At 37.3% G+C, this 21,756-nt stretch overlaps 2 protein-coding genes across 7 annotated transcripts in view; one reads left to right on the top strand and one right to left on the bottom strand.

Moving 5' to 3' along the window:
• The window catches only part of LOC114243149 (CUGBP Elav-like family member 1), a 454,265-nt gene that overhangs the window by 51,676 nt on the left and 380,833 nt on the right, over nucleotides 1-21,756 (top strand). For all 6 annotated transcript variants that reach the window (XM_089732094.1, XM_089732092.1, XM_089732093.1 and 3 more), the window contains one exon: nucleotides 11,784-11,850. In XM_089732094.1, coding sequence (XP_089588220.1) covers nucleotides 11,807-11,850 — 44 coding nt within the window. In that variant the 5' untranslated portion in view covers nucleotides 11,784-11,806. Of the gene's footprint in view, nucleotides 1-11,783; nucleotides 11,851-21,756 lie in introns of those variants that run through there.
• LOC149501745 (uncharacterized) lies at nucleotides 6,265-8,011 on the bottom strand. The gene has a single exon (XM_089731821.1). The coding sequence runs from the start codon at nucleotides 7,060-7,062 to the stop codon at nucleotides 6,265-6,267; it is 798 nt and encodes a 265-aa protein (XP_089587947.1). The 5' UTR covers nucleotides 7,063-8,011.

The raw sequence follows: 21,756 nt of genomic DNA, 5'->3' as shown, positions 1-21,756 counted from the left end.
CTGAATGGTCCGTCATAAAAAAGATCTCTGGAAACGCACTGTGGATAACCGCAGTGGCTCCGGGTAGTATGAATGAACTCTCCTCCGGTGGCGGGTGGGGTGATGGTAAAAACGAGATGACGGTATCACCTCAAACAATTTCTTAGAGCACTCCCCATGGAACATACGGCATAAAATATTGAGAGGATCGAACCCGTAGACCCAATGCTTCCAAACGATCCGTGAGAATGGGATTATCGACAATACGAACGGCCTTCTTCTGTATGGAGTCAAATGGAGGTATCTGGTATTTGGGAGCTCCAAATCCTTATTATTATTCAATATATACTGCTATTATAAATGTAACAGTTTGTTTCTTTTGATGTTTTATATTTAATGACAAAAATATATGTAGTGCATATATGAGGCCGTCAGTGCAAAACCGGCCTATCCATAGGTTCACCCATAGATAACAGATGGCTTTGTAAGCATTATTTTTGCGCGTATTTTTTTTTTGCCTACTCAAATTGTGTTCATGAAAACTTAAACCTAATTGCTTCATAATAACTATATTAGGCCACTTTTGCGCTGACGGCCTCACATTTGGTCATATAGATAGATAGCATTAAATGGATTACTTCCAAAAGAACTGATTTTAGTTTTATACTGTTTGTCGTTTAAGTTTACCTAATGAATATACTCTGTACACAAAATCAAAGAAACAACACTGTGATGACTAAAAAAAATAAATAATATGGATTAATTAAGTAAAAAAAAAAACAGCATAAACAATTCATATTAATCTGTGTTGCTTTCATTTGAATTAACTTCGAAAATCTTTTAAGAATAAAACAAATAAAGCCGTATAAAAGCGGCATACGAAAACATGTTCGTTCGTGGATCGCTTGAATCTCTAACCTACTCCGCTAAATCCGCAAAGGTCGTACCCGAAAGCACCTCAAATAACAAGAGAGTAGACCCTAAAATAATGCAGTCGACGTAAAAAGATTAACAGCGTTTTCGTACTTTTGTGCCGCCGACAGGGATCAAGAAATATAGCCCAGGGAAAAGGTATAAGACGAAGAGGTAGAATTAGGTCGTGAACACAGAAAAAGCGGATAAACGCTAGGGCATTTTTCATTTTATTGTTCAAAAATATAAATAGCGATGATTTCGCTGGAAAAATTCCGGTGCTGTAGTTGTAAATTCAGTAGGTCACACCATTTTTGTTTTGTATACTACTAATGTCATGTTCGTCTCAGTGTGAAATAACTTCCAGGGGCTGATAGCGATTTGAGAGTGCTCCTGACATTGTTGATATTCATAAACTATCCAATTGACAGGAATCAAGAAATATAGCCAGGGAAAAGGTATAAGACGAAGAGGTAGAATTAGGTCGTGAACACAGAAAAAGCGGATAAACGCTAGGGCATTTTTCATTTTATTGTTCAAAAATATAAATAGCGATGATTTTGCTGGGAAAATTCCGGTGCTGTAGTTGTAAATTCAGTAGGTCACAACATTTTTGTTTTGTATACTATTAATGTCATGTTCGTCTCGGTGTGAAATAGCTTCCAGGGGCAGATAGCGATTTGAGAATGCTGCCGACATTGTTGATATTCATAAATTATGTAATCATCTACCATCGGACAGAATTTATTCTAACGTTCTTAAAATCTTTTTTACTGGTGGAAGGACCTCTTGTCAGTCCGCGCGGGTAGGTACCACCACCCTGCCTATTTCTGCCTTGAAGCAGTAATACGTTTCGGTTTGAAGGGTGGGGCAGCCGTTGTAACTATACTGGAGACCTTAAAACTTATATCTCAAGGTGGGTGGCGCATTTGCGTTGTAGATGTCTATGGGCTCCAGTACCCACTTAACACCAGGTGGGCTGCGAGCTCGTCCACTCATCTAAGCAATAAAAAAAAACGTACTTTCGATTATTTAAAATATAATACGACTGTTACTTTGACCCATGTCTCAAGGTGTGGCCATTTAGACCTTTGATAGGCAAGGTTACCGATTACCATGATTTTTTATGTTGAAAAATTTAATGGCAATTTTATTAGTGAATTTAGGAATACAGTAAATTTCTTTATCAATACAGTTTATCGAAAAGGAATAAATGTGCGAATGGTAGAAAGAAGCAGAATTAAAATGTGCGCAAACTCAAATCAATCATATTTTGTTGCTAAATAAGTGAACTACGCTCAAATGGAAAGTCAAAATAAAATTTAAATTGTGACAAAAAGAACTGCGATTTTGATTCTTGAAGGCATTGCTTAATTAAACTATTTTCTTTAATTACATTTTTTTCTACATTAGGCTTTCATATTTATAACAAGTTTTCCCTCTAATAATTCTTTCTATTAAAAAATCTGTTAGAAAATTCAAAGTGATTTCATACGTTAAAATTCTGAATATACAGCGAAAATAAATCTGTTTTAGATAAATTCCATTTATTTTATCGCAAAAACAATGAAATAGCGTTACGAGAAATATTCAAACGACGTTTGAACGTCCAAAACTTGACAATTGCCAATTTTTCGAAGACGACACGCCGAGTCGACTAAATTATCTCCCTGTGCAATTTATAAAGGGGCACATTTCTTTCGAGATTACACGGAGGGTGTGAAAAAAAAAACAATTTCGTTGAGAAAACGTACGGAAATTTGAAAAGTTTCACAGGTCCCTGGTCCCTTTGCCCGTTTCGCACGTGCCAAGTGAAGTTGGATGAATCGATTTTACAAGTTTGGGTTCGTAAAATTCCTCGCAGTGTCTATGTACAGGTACATCTTTTGAAGTAACGGATGATGGTACATTTATATAATGTTCTATTAAATTTATAATTTGACTAGCGGCCCGCTCTGGCTCTGCTCGTGTCTTTAACAAAAAACGATATTTGACATTTCTTAGTTAGACACTTTCCCGACACTTTTTGTAAATAATAATATTGTGTTCTACAAAGTCGTAGTATATTATTTTATTCTATTATCAATAGTTTTCGCAGGACACGGGATTTAAAGAATATTTTAGGTATTTTTTTTACACCTTGGGTTACATTATTGGAGTTTTAGTAAGGATCCCTAATTTTTTTTCCAAAAAGATTAGCCTATGTCACTTGGGAATAGTGTAGCTTCCAAACAGTGAAAGAATTTTTCAAATCGGTTCAGTAGTTTCGGAGCCTATTCAATACAATATAATAATAATAATAATTAGCCCTTTAAACTGGGTGAGATTTATCTTTGTGATTGGATCTTTTGGTTTGTTTGTTTATAAGATGTCTCTCAACTCAGTGTGCCTTCTGGCAAAGGCCTCCTCCAGTAGTCTCCATTGTTTTCTATCTTGAGCAACTCTTCTCCATTTGGGTCCGGCGGTAAGTTTCAGCTCATTTTCCCATCGCATTTGTTGACGTCCTCGACACCTCTTGCCATCTCTTGGATACCAGTTCGTTATAATTTGACTCCACTTTTCTTGTCTAGATCTCAACATATGGCCGGTCCATCTCCATTTTTGGAGGTCTATTTTTTCCAGGATGTCAGTTAGTTTTGTTTTTTCTCTTAATTGCACATTGCTAGCTCTATCTTGTCTTCTTGTTCCTGTCATGCTTCGTTCCATACCTCTCTGGCACTTTCCCAGTTTTTCTCTATGGTGTTTTGTAAGGGACCATGTTTCGCAGCCGTATGTGATGCATGGGAGAATACAAGTATTGAATACTTTCCTCTTCGTTGCCATATTGTGTTCTTTAGCTTTTACAACTTCCTTAAGAGACCAGTATTTTTTCCACCCATTAGCAATCCTCTTATTTATTTCCTTGGTTGTTTGGTCTTTAGGGGAGATGATCTGACCCAAGTAGCAATATTCGTCAACATATTCTACTTTTTGTCCATCAATTTCAATGGGCCTTATTTCTGAGTTAGTCATCAATTTCGTTTTTGTTATGTTCATTTTTAACCCCACTTTGGAGCTTTCAGTATTTAGAGCTTGGATCATCTTTTCGAGTGCCTTTGGATTTTCTTCAAGCAGAACTATATCGTCCGCGAATCTTAAGTGGTTTAGTTTCCTTCCGTCTATGTTGAGGCCTAGATGTTCCCAGTCAAGGTTGCGAAAGACGTTCTCTAGCACTGCTGAAAACAACTTTGGGGACATTGGGTCTCCCTGCCTGACTCCTCGCTTGATTCGGAATTCTTTTCCCAGGGTTTCTAACTGGATTTTTGCTTTACTGTTTGCATATATATTTTTGATAATGTCTAAATATGTTTCTGGTATACCTTGCTTTCCTAGGCTTTCCCACATTGCTTTATGACTAATGCAATCAAAAGCCTTTATCTATAAAAGCCACATACAGTGTTTTGTTGAATTCGTTGTACTTCTCAATTAATTGTTTGAGTGTATGGATGTGGTCTATTGTTGAAAAATTCCGTCTGAACCCGGCTTGCTCCATTGGTTGGTTTTCGTCTAATTTTGCGCTAACCCTGCCCAAAATAATTTTTGCAAATATTTTGTACATATTCGACATTAAGCTTATTAAGCTTATTGGCCGATAATTCCCAATGTCATCCTTTGCGCCTTTCTTGTATAGTAGGATTATATATGAGGTTTCCCATTGTGTTGGTATATATCCACTTTTCAGAATTCGGTTGAACATCTTAGTTAGTATTGGTACTAGTTCATCCATAGTCCCCCTCAACATTTCGTTTGTTATTTTATCCGGTCCAGGAGCTTTTTCCATTTTTTGGCTTTTTATTGCCTTTTCCACTTCACTTTCCAAAATATCTGGTTCCTGCTCTGGTAGGCTGTTTGTTACTTTACTCTTGGATGGTTGTGTGATATGGTGCTTACATGCGTCTTTGTTTGAGTATAATTCTTTGTAAAATTCTGTGGCCAGTTCATGTATACCTTTCCTGTTCGTGATGATATCTTCTTTTTTCCTTAGTTTAGGCATCCACTCTTTTCCTGTTTCCCTGAGTTCTTTCAGAGCTTTTCTTACACCGCCTGTGCTTATTATTTGTCTCTCTAACACTTCTAGTCTTTTATTTTTGCGGTCTCTTCTGATATATTTATTAATTTGTTTGCTTATTTCTGTAATTAGTTGCATGTTTTCTTTATTTTTTCCTTGATCTAGTAAAAGTTTCCTGCGTTTTATGAGTTGAATGGTTTCGTTGCTGAGTGGGTATTTGCTTTTGCTTTTGTTAATATTGATAGTGGTAGTAAGTTGTTTTTCCAGTTTTCTATAGTTTGCTATGATATCATCTTCATTTTCATACGTCAGCTCTTGTAGGTTATTTGTTATCGACTGGCCAATTACTTGGAAAGTTTCCGTGGAGATTTGGGTTGGACTATAAGTGGTAGTGTACTTCCTTGCCTTTTTTGGTGGTTCTGCTACAATTGTGCTTCTGACCATACGATGGTCTGTGTTAAAATTGAGTTTTGAGATCACACTTGTGTTTGAAAATGCCTTAGGGAAATTGCTTGTTATATAATCTATTTCATTTTTGTATCTGCCATCTGGTGAAATCCAGGTCCATTTATTCTTCGTATTTTTTTTGAATACACTGTTCAAAAGAGTTAAGTTGTGTTCTAGCAAGAATTCTACAAGCCTTTGACCGTTGGGGCTTCTTTTACCAAGCCCATGTTTGCCCAATACATACTCCTCCTCATATTGTTTTTCCCCGATCTGAGCATTAAAATCCCCCATCAGTATAATATGGTTGTTAGTGTAGTTTCTGATGGCTTTTGCCAGATCGGCGTAGAATGACTCTATCTCCGATTCTGCAGCTTGCTCGGTTGGTGCGTATGCTTGAATGATAGTCCAAGTCTTTGTATAGTTGGATAAGTTGATATTGAGCACTGCTATCCTGTCGGAAATACCAAAGATGCTTTGTATTTGTTTCTTCAAAGACATTTTTATGAGGAATCCCACTCCTCTTTTGCCTCCTTTTTCACCTTTGTTGAACAATATGTAGTCTTGATATTCATGTATGTTTTCACCTTCTCTTCTCATTTCGCTAATTCCGAGTATGTCCCACTTTATGTCTTGAATGGCCATATTCAGTTCTGCAAGGGTATCCTGGGTTCTTAAAGTTCTTGTGTTTAATGTTGCAATATTGATTCTATTTAATTTTCTACTGTATTTGACTGGAGGGTTATGGTCTGTACTTCCCTCGGCGACCAACCGTGGTGGGAAGGTTTTTTGTGAATGTTGTTTTGGATTATGTTTTTTCTGAGTTTGTTCTGTTATTCCGGTTCTATTTGTAATTTTTATAGGTTGCATATTTGTATTTATTAGTTTTTTGAATTTCCTGAAGTTGAAGTGGAAGTAGTTCTATCTCTTCCCATGTATTGTAAAATGTTTGGTTTCAATATTTCTTTTTGTCCAATAGTTTTAGCTTTATTTGTTTTGTTTCCAGTTTCATTATGAGTATTCGGTTTTTTCATTGTTTGAAATTCGGGGGATATAGTCTTGTCTCTCTTCCTCTTTTCGCGCTGGTTGTCCTTCTGCTTTTTAATTACGAGTTGGTCTCCTCTCATGAAAGCTATGTTCCCCTTTTTCCATTCTTCCTCCACTTTTGGCTGCAGTTTTTTCCGGGCTTCAAGGACATCCTTGGGGAAGTCCTCTTTGACATAAATGCCTGTTGGTAAGTTTGATTTAGATTTTAATATGAGATGTTTCTTCCACATAGTAGAGAAAGTAACTACTACAGGGCGATTTTCGCTGGTTTGCGCTCCAATTCTATAGATGTTGTTTATTTCATGGCTGTCTATATGCACTTTCGCTTCTTCTATAATTCCTTTTATGTAGTCAACTAGTTCTGTCTCTCTTTTCCCATTTTCATCAACACCAAAGAAAATCAGGTTGCTTTTTCGCTTTTCTTTTTCCAAGGTATTGATTTTGCGTTTTAGTCTTGATACTTCAGATTTTAATTCTTGGTTTTCTTCCATTAATATTTTCATCTTTTCATCAATTGCTTCCATAACGTTCTTAGTAACTGCTGTTGTTAATGTTTGGGTTTGTTGATTAAGCTTTTCATCTAACTTTGCATCGAATTTTGAGAATAATAATTCCATTTGTTCATTCGTCATCTTTTTTTTTTTTTTTTTTTTTTTTTTTTTTTTTTTTTTTTTTTTTTTTTTTCTCAATACTATATTTTCCTATGATAATTTGAAAGCGATTGAATAGTTATTTTTGTTTAAAATACTGGTATATCTGTCTTCCTGTTAGGTTGGTATGTTAGATAGATGGCAGATTGAGTTGAGTTGCGGCTTCTCACCCACTAGTTTTTAGGTTGTGTCGCTATGTATTCGTTGCACTTTTTTGGATCAATCTCGATCTCTATCGTAACTTCATCGCTTTTTTAAATTCTTTATTAATTCACTAATTCCGATCCACTTCAATATCTCCAATTATTTAATTTTATTCGAACTCATTCGCTTGTTTTCGCTATCTAATCTCTGAGCTCACTGACGTACGTGTTGTACTAAATATATTTCTTCAATCCAGAAAAAAAAAACAAAAAACGTTACGTTGACTCAGATTCGAACCAGCGCACTTCAATCTCCGAGCTCGGCCGAAGACGGATACCACTTAGCTAATATGACTTGTGCTAAGCCGTTGAAATTATTTATTAGTAATGTTGGAGTTTAAAATTTTAAGAATTTATGAATACATTTAAGTGTGGGTACAATAACAATTCAACTTCATATGTATGTCACTGCTTGCTTGCTTTTCGACGACTATTTCACCACTAAATTTAGAATTTCACTTCATTACCAGTTTTGTTTCATGATAACTTTTATTCTTATTTGTTCTTGTATATATTTATGTAATTTTTAATTACATTTTATTAGTATAAAGTATCCAAGTTTAGAGGATTTGGACGAACCTCTGGTGGCTGGTTTTCATCCACTTATTAGTCACTGATTACTTCACAAACATTTTTAGTATTGATTTAAAACACTACTGTTATAATTACGTAATTTAAATAGGTAATTGTGGAGTTTACGATTTTATGGAATTATTTTTTTACGGATGTTTACTAGACAGCAACGCGCGTGCATTCAATACAAACAAACAAACAAATCTTTCCTCTTTATAATATTAGTATAGACGATGTTGAAGCGCAATACTTTCAAGAACTTGTCAACTCCTATTTTCTACCTAAAGATTAAATATTACAAAGATGAGCTGATAAATACCTACCGGATACGTACATACAAAAAATTTAGAAGAAAAATTAAAAATTAACATTGTGAGCGTCTAGCAGAATGCTATTGTATATTTTTTTTCTTGTCGCAAATATTAATTTCCTAATTCCGTAATAAACTGTAGCATATTCCTTCAAAGGAAGCGTTCCGTGATTTATTCAGAGCCTCTCAACCGTTTAAGTAATAAATACCGCTCTGTCAAAGTCGAGAACTGAAAATAAATTTCGAAACATCATTATTCATCGGGACGAGAATATTATGTAGACGAAATAGATGGGAGCCATCAAACTGGGGGCTCACAGGCCGCGAAACGGATTTCTACAAAATGGATACAAAAATTATACCTGATGCTAACTTCACTTTACCTCCTAAGACTTAGGGCAATAATTCCTTCTATGTATGTTAAATCGTAATTTTTTTATAAGTTTATTACTTTTAGCATTTTATATTCTAGTTCAATCTATCTAAAGTTCTAAGTCTCTGTTTACAATAGAAAGGCTGCTCTACCTTTGAAACCAAAGCGCATTATAATTATAATAATAATAATAATTATTAAATATATTGTTACCAATGTATATTCTTAAATGTATTGAATCCAATATATGGTAACTTTATTATGAAAGCTACCAGGAATGTTTTTTTGACGTGACAACGTCTTATAATACGATGGAGTACTGGCTGCACGCACGAAAAAAAATGACTCATGCGGCGTTACCTCGCTCTGAGGCGTTCCATTTAAGGTTTGAAATGCAAGCGAGAGAGCGCAACGAGCGACAAAGAGGCACAATCGGCCTCCGCGTTCGGCAGTGTTCGACATCTGTCTCTCTCATAATTGAGTGAGCGATGCATCCGCGTGGACAGCTGCTATACAATAATACATTTACATGTTTTCGTCAAGTATGAAGTTCAGTGAAAAGTGAATGTGGTGTCAATTGTTTATAGCAACCATAATTGCGTTAATTGAAAAATGAAACCATTCCATCAGTATTTTCTTATGACGTTGTCACGTGCAACTATCGTCAGTAAACCGACTTTACAGACAACCTTTTTTTTTTTAATTTGATCAAAAATGCAATCATTGGCTAACACTGTTCGTTTCAGGATAAGAATTTTAATCGTTTGTAAAGAATTTTACTTCTCATTACGATTTCCCAATTAAGACTGCCTACGCTTAGCGAAAATGCGATCGAGAGTCGTTCAATAAAATTACTAAAAGTTAATGGTAGAAATTTATATTTTTTGTAAATTAGAGCCATGGCAACCCGAACATCAAATATACGTTAGGGGGAGTCGGATGTCACAGAGGTCCTTTTGAACAGATAATGCGTGGAGAATTAAGTGAAGTCTTCCTGTATGGTTCAGTTGATTAAATTGATTATCACTTATTTTTTTGCATTTATTTTTTTCGAAAGGACCATTATCTGGGGAAGACTTATAAAAGATGTAGCTTCATTTATTAATATGAAGCGCTTATAAAATTTCACGTAAAGTGATATGAAATTCATTATTTACAGAAATCAAATCAGAATCATATTTTCATTACCCAATACGTGAGAAAATACAAAAATCAAATTATGAGGAGAATTCTAAAATTTAAAATTCGAAATTAATCACGAAAATATGAAAGGTCAAAATTTCACTCAAAAAATGGCACGAACTAAAGGAATCTTCATCATGCTCATTCATAATGGCTATCCACTGAAATCTTGAAAGGACTCGTTTTTTGAAACACTAAGTGTCTGAATAATGGAACACTTATCAAAATGACGATACAGTGTCGCCACGCCGCTTCCCAGCGGGCCATTACTCATAGCAATAAGCAATCATATAAAACAGCCCTTTTTAATTATGCAAAATCTGTCCCATTCATTACGGAATCCCCACACCCCTCCCGGTCTCCGTCACCTCACCCCTTGACATCTTGAGGAAAATACAAAATTATTTACTAGGAAATTATGAAAAATATAAGATGGATGATGTCATCTGTTTTAATTTTAAAGCGGTGGGCGTTCTTCGGTGTTATTGTTTACGGGACGTGAATACGATTGTAGAAGTATTTGTACATCTCTAAAGATTTTTTATTAATGAAATTAGGCCTCGTTTTAATTGGTTTGGTAAAAGTCGCGAGCTTCATACCGAGTGTTGTATTGGTTAAAATCTTGTGCGAAATGGAAACTTTAGTTCGTTAAATTGTCTAACTATTTGTGCCATAAATAAGTATAAAAAAGTGATTTTAAAGCTTTGATCATCTCGAAGATAGAAATAAGAACTACGTTAGGAATATCTCTGTTAGTCAAATATTGAGAATAGAAATATTGAGAAAGTTTTCGGTTTTCAAAGGTATTGTCAAAATTATAATTTTAAAAATATTTTTATTATTTCTCATTGAATTCAATAACCAAATTAATGAAATTCAACTAAAATCGGAAGCAGTGAATTTGATAGTTTGGTAATTACAGTTTTATAAATTATCGTAATCAACGCATCAACTAAATTTGAAACCAGACTAATATTGTAACCGTAGTCCAATCAATATAATAAATTATCAATTCAACCCGTTATCCGGCTGTAGGATGTCAATATTCATTTAGAGTGTGGCCATCGCGCGTGATTTTGTACCGTCGGACGCTGTCCGCAACCGTAGAGGGTGAACCACGTGTTTCGAATAATAAATCGAATAGTCCACCGTGCGAATAGCCAAATATTGGATGCCATTGATGCGAATGATGATGACGATGATAAGATTATTAATATCGATAAAAGTTGTCGATTTTTTTTCTATATTTGAATTTTGTGTACAAATGTCGATATTCATCACGCGGTTGGTTCGTGATTTTGTAGCTCGCAGTTTTGTGTTCGGGGTGAGACCACGTGCTTCGAATAACAAATGGAGTACTCGTGATGGAGGAGGGCACCGAGAAATATTGATGGTCGTTATCGTCTTTGATTTGTTCGTGATTTATGTTTTGATGGTCCGTGATTTCAATTTTTTTTTTTTCATATCTAGTTTATGGCTCAATTAGTATTAAGTGATATCCGATCACATAGACCTTAAATCGTGAATGCACCCGCCTTGAACATAAAATCGAATTCTGAATAGTATGTATTATTATATGACTACAGACCTTTCAAACTGGAACACATCAATAGTTCGCATTTTGATTACGTGATGACAATATCTGTATCGTTTGGAAGTCGTTCATAAAAGCGTATTAAGTTACGCAATTCCTTCGTAAAAATGATATTGTCTATCGTATCTTATCGTTTTGGCCACGATTTTATACTGGTGGTAGGACCTCTTGTGAGTCCGCGCGGGTAGGTACCACCGCCCTACCTATTTTTGCCGTGAAGCAGTAATGCGTTTCGGTTTGAAGGGTGGGGCAGCCGTTGTTGGCATACTTGAGACCTTAGAACTTATAACTCAAGGTGGGTGGCGTATTTACGCTGTGGATGTCTATGAGCCCCAGTAACCACTTAACACCAGGTGGTCTGTGAGCTCGTCCACCCATCTAGGCAATAAATAAAAAAAAAACGATGAATTCTATCGAAAATGTTTTTAGAATTGTAATCCCATTAATTTGAGTTTCGTTTGTTTTCAGAATTTTCCCAGTACATTGACGAGATGGAGATACAAGATTACTCCGGCATGATGGGAGTAACTGACAGGTAAACTCAACAAATAGGATATTCACATTAAATGTAGATGCTTTAGTTTTTATACTTTGGTCTTAGGTAAGCGTAGGCAATATCACCTATACCTTTTTGAAAGTGAATTAATAATGAACAAATGTAATTTTTCTATTGAAAGAGACTAAGCACAACTGATAGAAGATTTTGGTTAAAATTCCTTAACTCATCCGTAGTAGCAGCTTACCTTCTTCAATTACCACATTATTCTTCCCCTTATTAATTAATATATTGCTGGGTTAACCTGTTCAAGTTATCTTGACACTTTCATCCCAAACAGTGTTGAGGGTCCCGATACAACTAAGCATCAAGCAGGCCATGAACTGACAAAGAATCTGGAATAAAATAAATTTGCATCATATTTTTGAGATGTTTTTTTTTGTGGAATATGTAAAGGCTCTCGAGAATTACACTAGAACAAAAACGTAAGAGTACCGGGCAAAATGATACACAATAGTAATAACGGGACACTTTAATCAACATAAAAGCATCTCGTTCATATATTATGTGTGTACACATGAAAAAGTTCACGGCTGACGTTTCTCTGTAGTACTTATCAATAAGGTCGAAAGGGTCCTCACGTATGCCAGCATTCATTCGCAGCGAATCATCCATCTTATTTTCCGTTTTTTTTTTGTTCGCTCGTTGGCCCCGGATATCCCTAACTCTGTCATTCGTCAAAGTGCAATATCATCAAATCGCTGCAAAGGAAGTTTCGCGATTCGTAGAGCAAGAGAGGGGATAAAATATTACGACGAGTGAGCCTTCGGTACGTTGAGGAGACTCGCAGTTTCGTCGGCATTACACACCCGAAGATACGCTATATGAAGATTTTCGTTGAATCTATGTCTTGCTCTAACGGATTTTTGTTTCTGGAATTATTTTTTTTAATTTCTTTTTCTAAATTTTAAAGAGTTGATAGTTTTTCATAGCATTGTTTCGATAATATTTAATAAAGACAAGTTTTTGTATTGCGTAGATTGATGTTGCGAAGAGAATGCAAATCTAACGAAAAGAAAATTTTCAATTCAAATCGCTGAAAATCATTTAAGTTAATTATGTAAAGCAGTGCTGCCAAACTATTTTTCATTCCGGTACTATATTTTTTTTTTCATATATAAGTACCTCTCTCTGATAAGTTCAAACCTACTCTTAAAAATGTGTTTCGTCTCTCATACCTAAGTTAATGAGTCGGTTTCTATTAAGATGTTAGATTCAATTTAAACTATATATTGCAGACATAAACTGTAATATTTTTCATAAATTAAATGCGTCTTCTTCTCAGTTTGACCAATTTTTATATAATTTTCACGTACCACAATTAAACTCCCTGTCCCCCAAGGACTAGGCCCGTGAGAAGCTGAAATAGCCCCTTAGGTTACTAACGAATAGATAGGGAAAAAATACCCCGAGGGTACGCGTACCACAGATTGGGAATCGCTAATGTAAAGTATAGCTTCAATTAGATCGCGAACCTTATGCTCTTAGTTCCTGAGCCTTGTGCCGAGTCACTCAAGGCGTATTTCATGGCACGTCGACTCTAGAAATGATTTTGTCGTGGAGTGATACGAGCGTTACAAACGTATTACGCGCTGCAATCTCGACTGTTACAAAACGAAAAACGACCAGATTTTTCTAATGTGTGAATTGTTTATTTTTTTCGTATTTATGTTATGTATTATGTTCTCACACAATTTGATGTTATACTGGCATAAAGCTTGATAGGTGGGGCAGAAACTTCGATTATATAATTAAAAATCCTTCAACGTATGCATCCGTATCAGGATAGCTACTGGTGGTAGAACGTCTTGTGAGTCCGTGCGGGTAGGTACCACCACTTTACCTATTTCTGCCGTGAAGCAATAATGCGTTTCGGTTTGAAGGGCGGGACAGCCGTTGTAATGTTAAAAGGTTGTAATGTTAAAAGTTATCCGACTTACAACTCATGTCTCGAGGTAAGTGGCAGCCTTTACTTTAAGATGTCTATGGGCTCTGGTAACCACTTAATATCAGGTGGGCCGTGTGAATAGAGTTTTCTTTTAATTCCATGAGATCAGGTTGTTGTAGCTTGCTACGTACTACGCCGCGGTCTCCTCGCCACAAATAGTCGTAGATCTACATGTGTCTACGCTTTTGCTACGGTAGGTGCTGTAGCTAAGCAATTTAAATTTGAGAATAAAAATATTAAAAATAACACTAATTTTACGGCTTTATCGCGCGTTTTATATATTTATTCGTTTTCGACGTTGCGAATATTTTACAGTTTTCATGGACTAAGGTCCTATTCTGCGATTCGTGGTAATTTTCATTTAAAATAATTCTAAACTTCATGTTTTTTTTTATTGCCCTTGTAGGCAGACGAGCATACGGCCCACCTGATGGGGATTGGTTACCGTCGCCCATGGACTTCAGCAATGCCAGGGGCAGAGCCAAGCCGCTGCCTACCGCGTAATACTCTCCACAAGCCTCGTTTGAAGAAGGACATATCATAGCGCTCGGGAAACACCGTGGAGGGGAGCTCATTCCATAGCCGGATGGTTTGTGGCAAAAAGGACCCCTGGAAACGCACTATGGATGACCGCAGTGGCTCCAGGTAGTATGGATTTACTCTACTCCAGTGGCGGGCGGTGCGATGGTAAAAACGAGATGCAAGTATCATCTCGAACAATTCCTCCTTCCATTTCACTTAGAATGAACTAATAACTAAACTAATCATCTTAGGGCTCTAGCAGTTTTTTGACTTGGGTTTTCATCTTCATGATAAAAGGGTCGCCATCGCAAGCCATCTTCTGTATCTCAATCTCTATTAAAGTTATGGTGCTTTTTCTATTTTAGTAGGTCTCATTATAATAGCGAACTTTTTACCCAGAATTGTGTCACGATCTCTAATTGTTCTAAGCATGTCCTGATAGATCGAGCTGTTTTTTTTCTTGATTAATTTTTAGTAGGTACACTTTAATATTTCTTAATCGGGAAACCGCGACCGTATGTTTTTTTTTTATTGCTTAGATGGGTGGACGAGCTCACAGCCCACCTGGTGTAAAGTGGTTACTGGAACTCATAGAAATTTACAACGTAAATGCGCCACCCATCTTGAGATATAAGTTCTTAGGTCTCAGTATAGTTACAACGGCTGCCCCACCCTTCAAACCGGAACGAATTACTGCTTCACGGCAGAAATAGGCAGGGTGGTGATGCCTGCCCGTGCGGACTCACAAGAGGTCCTACTACCAGTAATTACGCAAATTATAATTTTGCGGGTTTGATTTTTACTACACGATTATCCCTTCACCGTGAAAATCAATCGTGAGCATTTGCCAAGTACGTATTACATTAGAAAAAATGGTACCCGCCTGCGGGATTCGAACACTGTTGCCACCTGTCACCTTCAGGTGGGCTGTAGGCTCGTCTGCTTACAAGGGCTATAAAAAAAATTGCGAGCTTATTTACTTTTTAAATGTAATGTTTTTAATAGTTTTCATTCGCTGCGAAGTTGATAAAAGTGTTGGCAAATATCAACGACCTCCACTGGATTTAAATCTGGTCTAAAGATAGGTTTTGCTCTGATATTTTATCCTATTTTTTTTTTATTACGTTGCCCAGGTCAAATACGAGAATAGCACAGAAACATAACCTATATACTCGCTCCGTTTGGTCCGTGTACCGTATGATGCGTGTACACATTCTGTTCACCATGTGAAAGGATCACACTTCGATGACCTGTTTGAAAACCCACATGCTTCGACTGGCCCTTTTATATGTAAAATACTTTAACGACGTGTAATTTAGTACAAATTTAAAAACTCAAAAATTTACTACGAAAATTTCGGGTACGGGTAGGTACCACCGCCCTGCCTATTTTCAGTCGTGAAGCAGTAATGCGTTTCGGTTTGAAGGGTGGGGCAGCCGTTGTAACTATACTGGAAGTTTGAACTTATATCTCAATGTGGGTGGCGCATTTACGTTGTAAATGTCTATGGGCTACAGTAACCACTTAAAACCAGGTGGGCTGTGAGCTCGTCCAACCATCTAAGCAACAAAACAAATCGTATAATTTTTTTTTGTTCTAAATGTTCTGATGATTGATGATTAGATCTCTTCATAACCTCTTCTGTACTCAGATTTATGAAATTGGATATTTGAATACTTGAAATTGGAGTTTAAGTTACTTTAGAATTTATTTTTTAATCACACGATCTCGTTAATTGAATATAAAAAAAAAATAAGATGACTTCAATTCGTCGATATTAATTAAACCAAGCAATCGAACCTCTCTGATAGTATGCCTAATGATGGAAAAAAAAGAAAAAGATACAAAAGGTCGAACGAAAAACCTTTTTCTATTTTTTGAGTCATTTAAAAATGAATCTATGTAAATTTTGAGGTATCGTTCAATGTGATCGAATTTCAATCACTAGCCGAACCTTATTTTTAAGAAATTGCCAAAAGTTAGTCTTCTATAAAGTTGCAATTTTGACCGTAATCCTGTACAAAGATAACCCAAAAAAAAAAAAAACCTAATAAATATTGCTCTATTTATTTGTGCGAAGAAACAATTCAGGGAAATTGAAAAATCACCGTCTCAAGATTACACGCCGAAGACAAATCGTCGGCCGAGTCGTGAAACTAATAGTGGTGTCGAGGAAATATTAAGAGTTTCGTAGCCGAGAAACTTTATTGACGGTCTCGGTAAAAGCAACTGTGCTTACACGGCACCTAATCAGGGGCCAGGTAATTTCGCTCGCCCGCCATCGCCGGAGCGCTGATTGGTTATCGATCCGATGCAGTCTTGATGTTTTCAAATAAATACAGTTATTTCATTATGGTTTTCATTTCCTTATTATTGGCTGGCAAACAGAATTATCACAATTGCGTATTGATGCTACTGCAGGGTAATTCATTCAGGATTCTATAACGCCTTTTACATTCGAACACTTTTTAAGGTATTGCATTCAGACGTTGCGCTTGTGTAGTGTTTGTGAATAAGCGCGCGGCGTTACGTCGCACTACCGCATGCATGCACATCATGAAAAATCTGCCCATCTCTCCCTCGCGCGGTCTAGGTTATGAGTGTGAAGGGGACAGTTAATGTTTGGCTTTTGTTAATGTTTATAAATATAGCGTGGTCTTATTTTATTGTTGTTTTAATATTAAATTATTATTGTCGATTGATAATTGCATAAGTTGATAAAAATACTATGCAATAGCATTACCGCGGCAGTCTCCGAGTGCCACACGTGTTTTTTTTTCTTTTTTTTCCTACCTATGCTGATAGCCTTGAGAGGCTATTATAGTTTCACCCTAACGTTTGTTGGTGAGCTCGCGGGGCTCGAGCCGGAGTGTTGCTAACACTGACCCCAGCAAGAGCAGTGCTTCGCAGAATCTACCACCGGATCGGAAACGAATGTATGTGTTGTAATAAAAAACAAACCCGGTTTTTTTTTTTTCGTAATTTAAAGCGAAGAGTATAGATCTCAAGCATATATACATAGGTAGCGATATTCATATTGTGTTATCGGTGTGGTGTGGTTACAATTTAACATCAAGTGGACCGTGAACTCGTTAATGCGGCTTCTTTATCGTCCGTCGCATTTAAGTTATGATGTCCATGGGCTCCAGTGATGATTACAAATACTAGATGAGTCATGAGCTTGTTTAGTAAAGGCAATTAAAAAAAAGCTACTTATTGATCGAATATAATCTACTGAGTAAATAGTCCAAGTCATTAGAAATTCGAAAGTTCAATTCGTCCCGTAATTGAATAATGCACTCCGCAATCTCCATGTATAACAAAATATTATAAACTAGCGGCCCGCTCCGGCTCCGCTCGAGTCTTTAACAAAAATTTCAACGATATTTGACGTTGTTTTATTTTTTTAAATAAAAGAACACTTATTGCGGCTATAACTATAATAGGTAGACATTTGCTGTTGCAACACTTTTTGTAAATAATAACGTGTTCTACAAAGTCGTAGTAAATTATTTTATTCTATTCGCAGAGCACGCGGTGGAAAGAATATTTTAGGTAATTTTTTTTACACCTTGGGTTACATTATTGGAGTTTTAGTACGGATCCCTAATTTTTTTCAAAAAAGATTACAGCCTATGTTACTCGGGAATAGAATAGCTTCCAAACAGTGAAAGAATTTTTCAAATCGGTTCAGTAGTTTCGGAGCCTATTCAATACAAACAACACACAAAAATCTTTCCTCTTTATAATAATATTAGTGTAGATAAATACTCAAATTAACAAAATAAAATATTTGTGATTTTTTTCTTCATCATTATCCGAGACTCAATGGACAAGTTTGGAGTCAAGTGGAGGTGAAGTTGACTCGTAAATTAGTAGTGAAGGGCTCTCCGGCTCGGACGCTACTGTCTCGATAGGAACGACTCTCACTAGTTGTCTCCTTGACTCTCCGCGCCATACTTTGTTAGTGATTCGACCTTAAAATTGAACGTTTCGCGTGTTATTGTTCTTATAATTATTTTCTTAGGAATTTAATTATTTTGTTTCGTAAAACCATTAGTCATAATCATTGTTTGTTCGTTGAACTAAAAGTATGACTGTACCTTATTTAAGTAGCGTTTTTGTACCGGTGTAAGTTATACGCTCATATAACAGTTGGTAAAGTGGTTTCTGAAATCAATTTATATGACGTCATAAATGCAGCCTTTCGTTAGGAGATCGAACACGATTGTGTATGTGTGTGTGTAAGGTGTGTAGTGTGTAGGTTATGTATGTGTAAGGTGTCCTTAAAATCAGATTTCATGAATGCTTTGCAGCAGAAATGTGTTGGTCAGTGAAGGGACTCAAAATATCCTACTACCAGACAGCCTTCCTATGGAGACAACGTAAAAATATTAAATTTAATTTAATTAGTAACAAAACGAGCTTTAATGCAAAGTGAACTGATTTTTTAAATCGTGATAATCGAGATTAGGATATCAGGCCAATTAATTATTGTGTTGTCATCGGCCATTGATACGCGTGCAATTTTTCTTATAGCACCCAGTTACATAAGTAACATAGATAGTGACATAGATTCAAAGTATAATAAAACCATGATAAAAATAAATGAAACCGTCTTTATATAGTGGATCGTGTGAGAGATTCGATGTGAGGTTTGCAATAAATAAGAAGCACATTGCGAACGTAGGGTAAGTTGGAAAAGTTTGAATTGAGCTGTCAAAGATAATGGATGCTGGTTCCGTGACGTGTGAATGCAGCGTGAAAGTACTTTAAACTTTACGACTGACGTTAATTGTTAGTATGGTTCAAGTTGGAGTTCGTTTTAACTTATGTAGAGACGACTAACCATATAATTATTCAATAATATTTCACGTGGTAGCGAAAAGTTCGATTCTAAGGGTGAAGTAATCATTTTATAATACATTCCAATATACATCTATATTTATGATGTGGTATAAATCGACCACGCCAATTAGTGCTAAATGGGCCTTGAATTTGTATAAGGTACCACAGCAAAGACCCTACCCGTTCCAAGAATAGGACAACAAATCGAAACGCATTACTGCTTCACGGCAAGTGGTGGCACCTACCCGTGCGGACTCAGAAGACGTCGTCCTACCATCAGTAAATATGATGAGTAGAGAGATACATACCAAACACCATACTCAAAACAATTATTTGTTTTTGGTCAGGAGGAAATCGCCGATCTCCCACCCTCCACTGGGGATGGGCGGGGGGTGGGGCGGGGTATGTTGGAGTCGAAGCGACTAAAACCTCCTGTCGCTCAATAACCCACGTCCGAGCTTCGCATGAGACAGAACTCATGAAAAAGCAAATCGGGGGAGAGTGAAGCGTTTAGTGCGGAGCACATCTCTCCCATCACCACCCCACCTCGGAACGCCGGGCCAGCGATCGTCGGCGCCATGACCACCAGCCCTCTCGGTCAGCAGGCTGTCCGAAGCCCGCCTAGATGGCGCCGGTTTGAATGGGTTATCCTACGAAATACCCCGCTGGGTCAGAACCAGCGTGGGTCGAGGATAGCCGGCCTTCCACCTCCCGGATGCTCTTGCGTAAAACGCGTGCAGAGAAGCTTGCACGTCGTCTTCTTAAACCCCCTTCGCCGGACCACAGACCGACATATGAGGGGGACCCGAAACAGGCCAGGGCTTGGGCGGAATCCGCCTCCCTGGCCCCCGCTCGAGTGCGGCGGGCTTGTCCGTCTCTCACGCGCCCCGCCGCGTCCTTCTGCGAGATGGTGCACTCGCAGAAGTCGAGCATCGCCTTCCACGACTCGTCGTTGCCGAGCATCGATGCCACAACACTCGGCAACGACAAGTCGTTTCCTATTTTTGCGACGAGGACACGGCGCCACCCCTCCCATGCGGAGCAGGCAACGAGCGTGTGCTCCGCTGTGTCCAAGTCGCAACCACAATGGTAGCACTCTGCCGTCGGCTCGGCTCCGATCCGGTGCAGGAACTCACCGAAGCAACCATGCCCAGTGAGCACCTGCGTGAGCCGGAAAGTGAGGCGTCCTCTGTCACGATTCGCCCAATCCACAAGAATCCACTAGACCATGACTCCAGCACGGACTGCGGAGATTGGGCCCTCCGCGCTCTGACCACACTGGGGATACTCACAACCATAGGTTAGGATTTTATTTAAAAGCAGTGCGATACTGAGGCGATTGTTGAGAATTTATCATTAAAATGTCTCGCCGGCTTATTTCGTTAACATTTCAGATGTTTCTTCGAATTTAACTACTTAGTTTATCGTGAATGTGTTTGCATTACTATTTTGTTATAAAGTATAAATTAATAATTAAAAAGTAATATACTTTTCTCTATCTTTCGCGAGACGTGGACATAATAAACACTATTTTTAATGTTTAATCAGGAATTTATTTTTTGCCGTTTATTTTTTCCGACACTTTGAATACAGTTTTCATTTACGCTTTTAGCGCAAAAAACTAAGTATTCGTGGCTTTGGAAATAACTTAATTTAAAATAAGAATGAACACAATAAAAGTAAGATGAACTGTAAAAATTTAAATAAAGTTATAAAATGAGTTTATTTATTTATTTTAGTTTAGGTTTTGGATTTAAATTGTTTAATACATTTTCCTATCACACAACACTAGTATATTCAGTGAACAATGTTACTAGACGGGATAACGTTAATCGCTTCTGGTGGTTAGTGTACTTAATTGAAAACTGCAGCGACGACGTCTAACGTTTCGTTGTGAACCATGATTTTAATAATAGATAAAACGTCAACGATTGTCCCTTCACTCATTATATTCAGTGTACAGGTATTGTTTGCAGAAAATACTATGTAAATTTTGCTAATAATTCATCGCTCCTTGATTATACCTCTGATGACATTACCATCTTCAAATTTTTTGTATTTTTTTAATCACTTTTTTATCGCCCTTTTAGGCAGACCAGCATACGGCCCACCTGATGGTGAGTGGTTACCGTCGCTCATGGACTTCAGCAATGCCAGGGACAGAGCCAAGCCGCTGCCTACCGTTGAGTACTCTCCACAAGCCTCGTTTGAAGAAGGACAAGTCATAGCGCTCGGGAAACACCGTGGAGGGGAGCTCATTCCAAAGCCGGAAAATAAGATCTCTTGAAACGCACTGTGGATGAACGCAGTGGCTCCAGGTAGTATGGATGAACTCTACTCAGGTGGCGGGCGGTGCGATAGTAAAAACGAAATTATGGAATCATCTCAAATAATTCCTCAGAGTACTCCCCGTGGAACATGCGGTACAAAATGCAGAAAGAAGCGAAGTATAAAAGTGTATCAATGTATGCGTCGTTTATCATATTTCTCATAACCGGATAACATTCTTTCAAAGCCTAATACACAAACTTCGTACTGATAATAATGAAATGTGGAATACATAATGT

Source organism: Bombyx mandarina, chromosome 12, assembly GCF_030267445.1.
Source record: "Bombyx mandarina strain Sakado chromosome 12, ASM3026744v2".
Classification (NCBI taxonomy): Eukaryota; Metazoa; Arthropoda; class Insecta; order Lepidoptera; family Bombycidae; genus Bombyx; species Bombyx mandarina.
The sequence above is the reverse complement of the archived record's forward strand: the minus strand, read 5'-3'. Positions and strand labels throughout refer to the sequence as shown.

What these genes read in the sequence shown, in the direction of transcription:
- LOC149501745 (XM_089731821.1), bottom strand. Translation starts at nt 7,062, where the DNA reads ATGACGAATGAACAAATGGAATTATTATTCTCAAAATTCGATGCAAAG.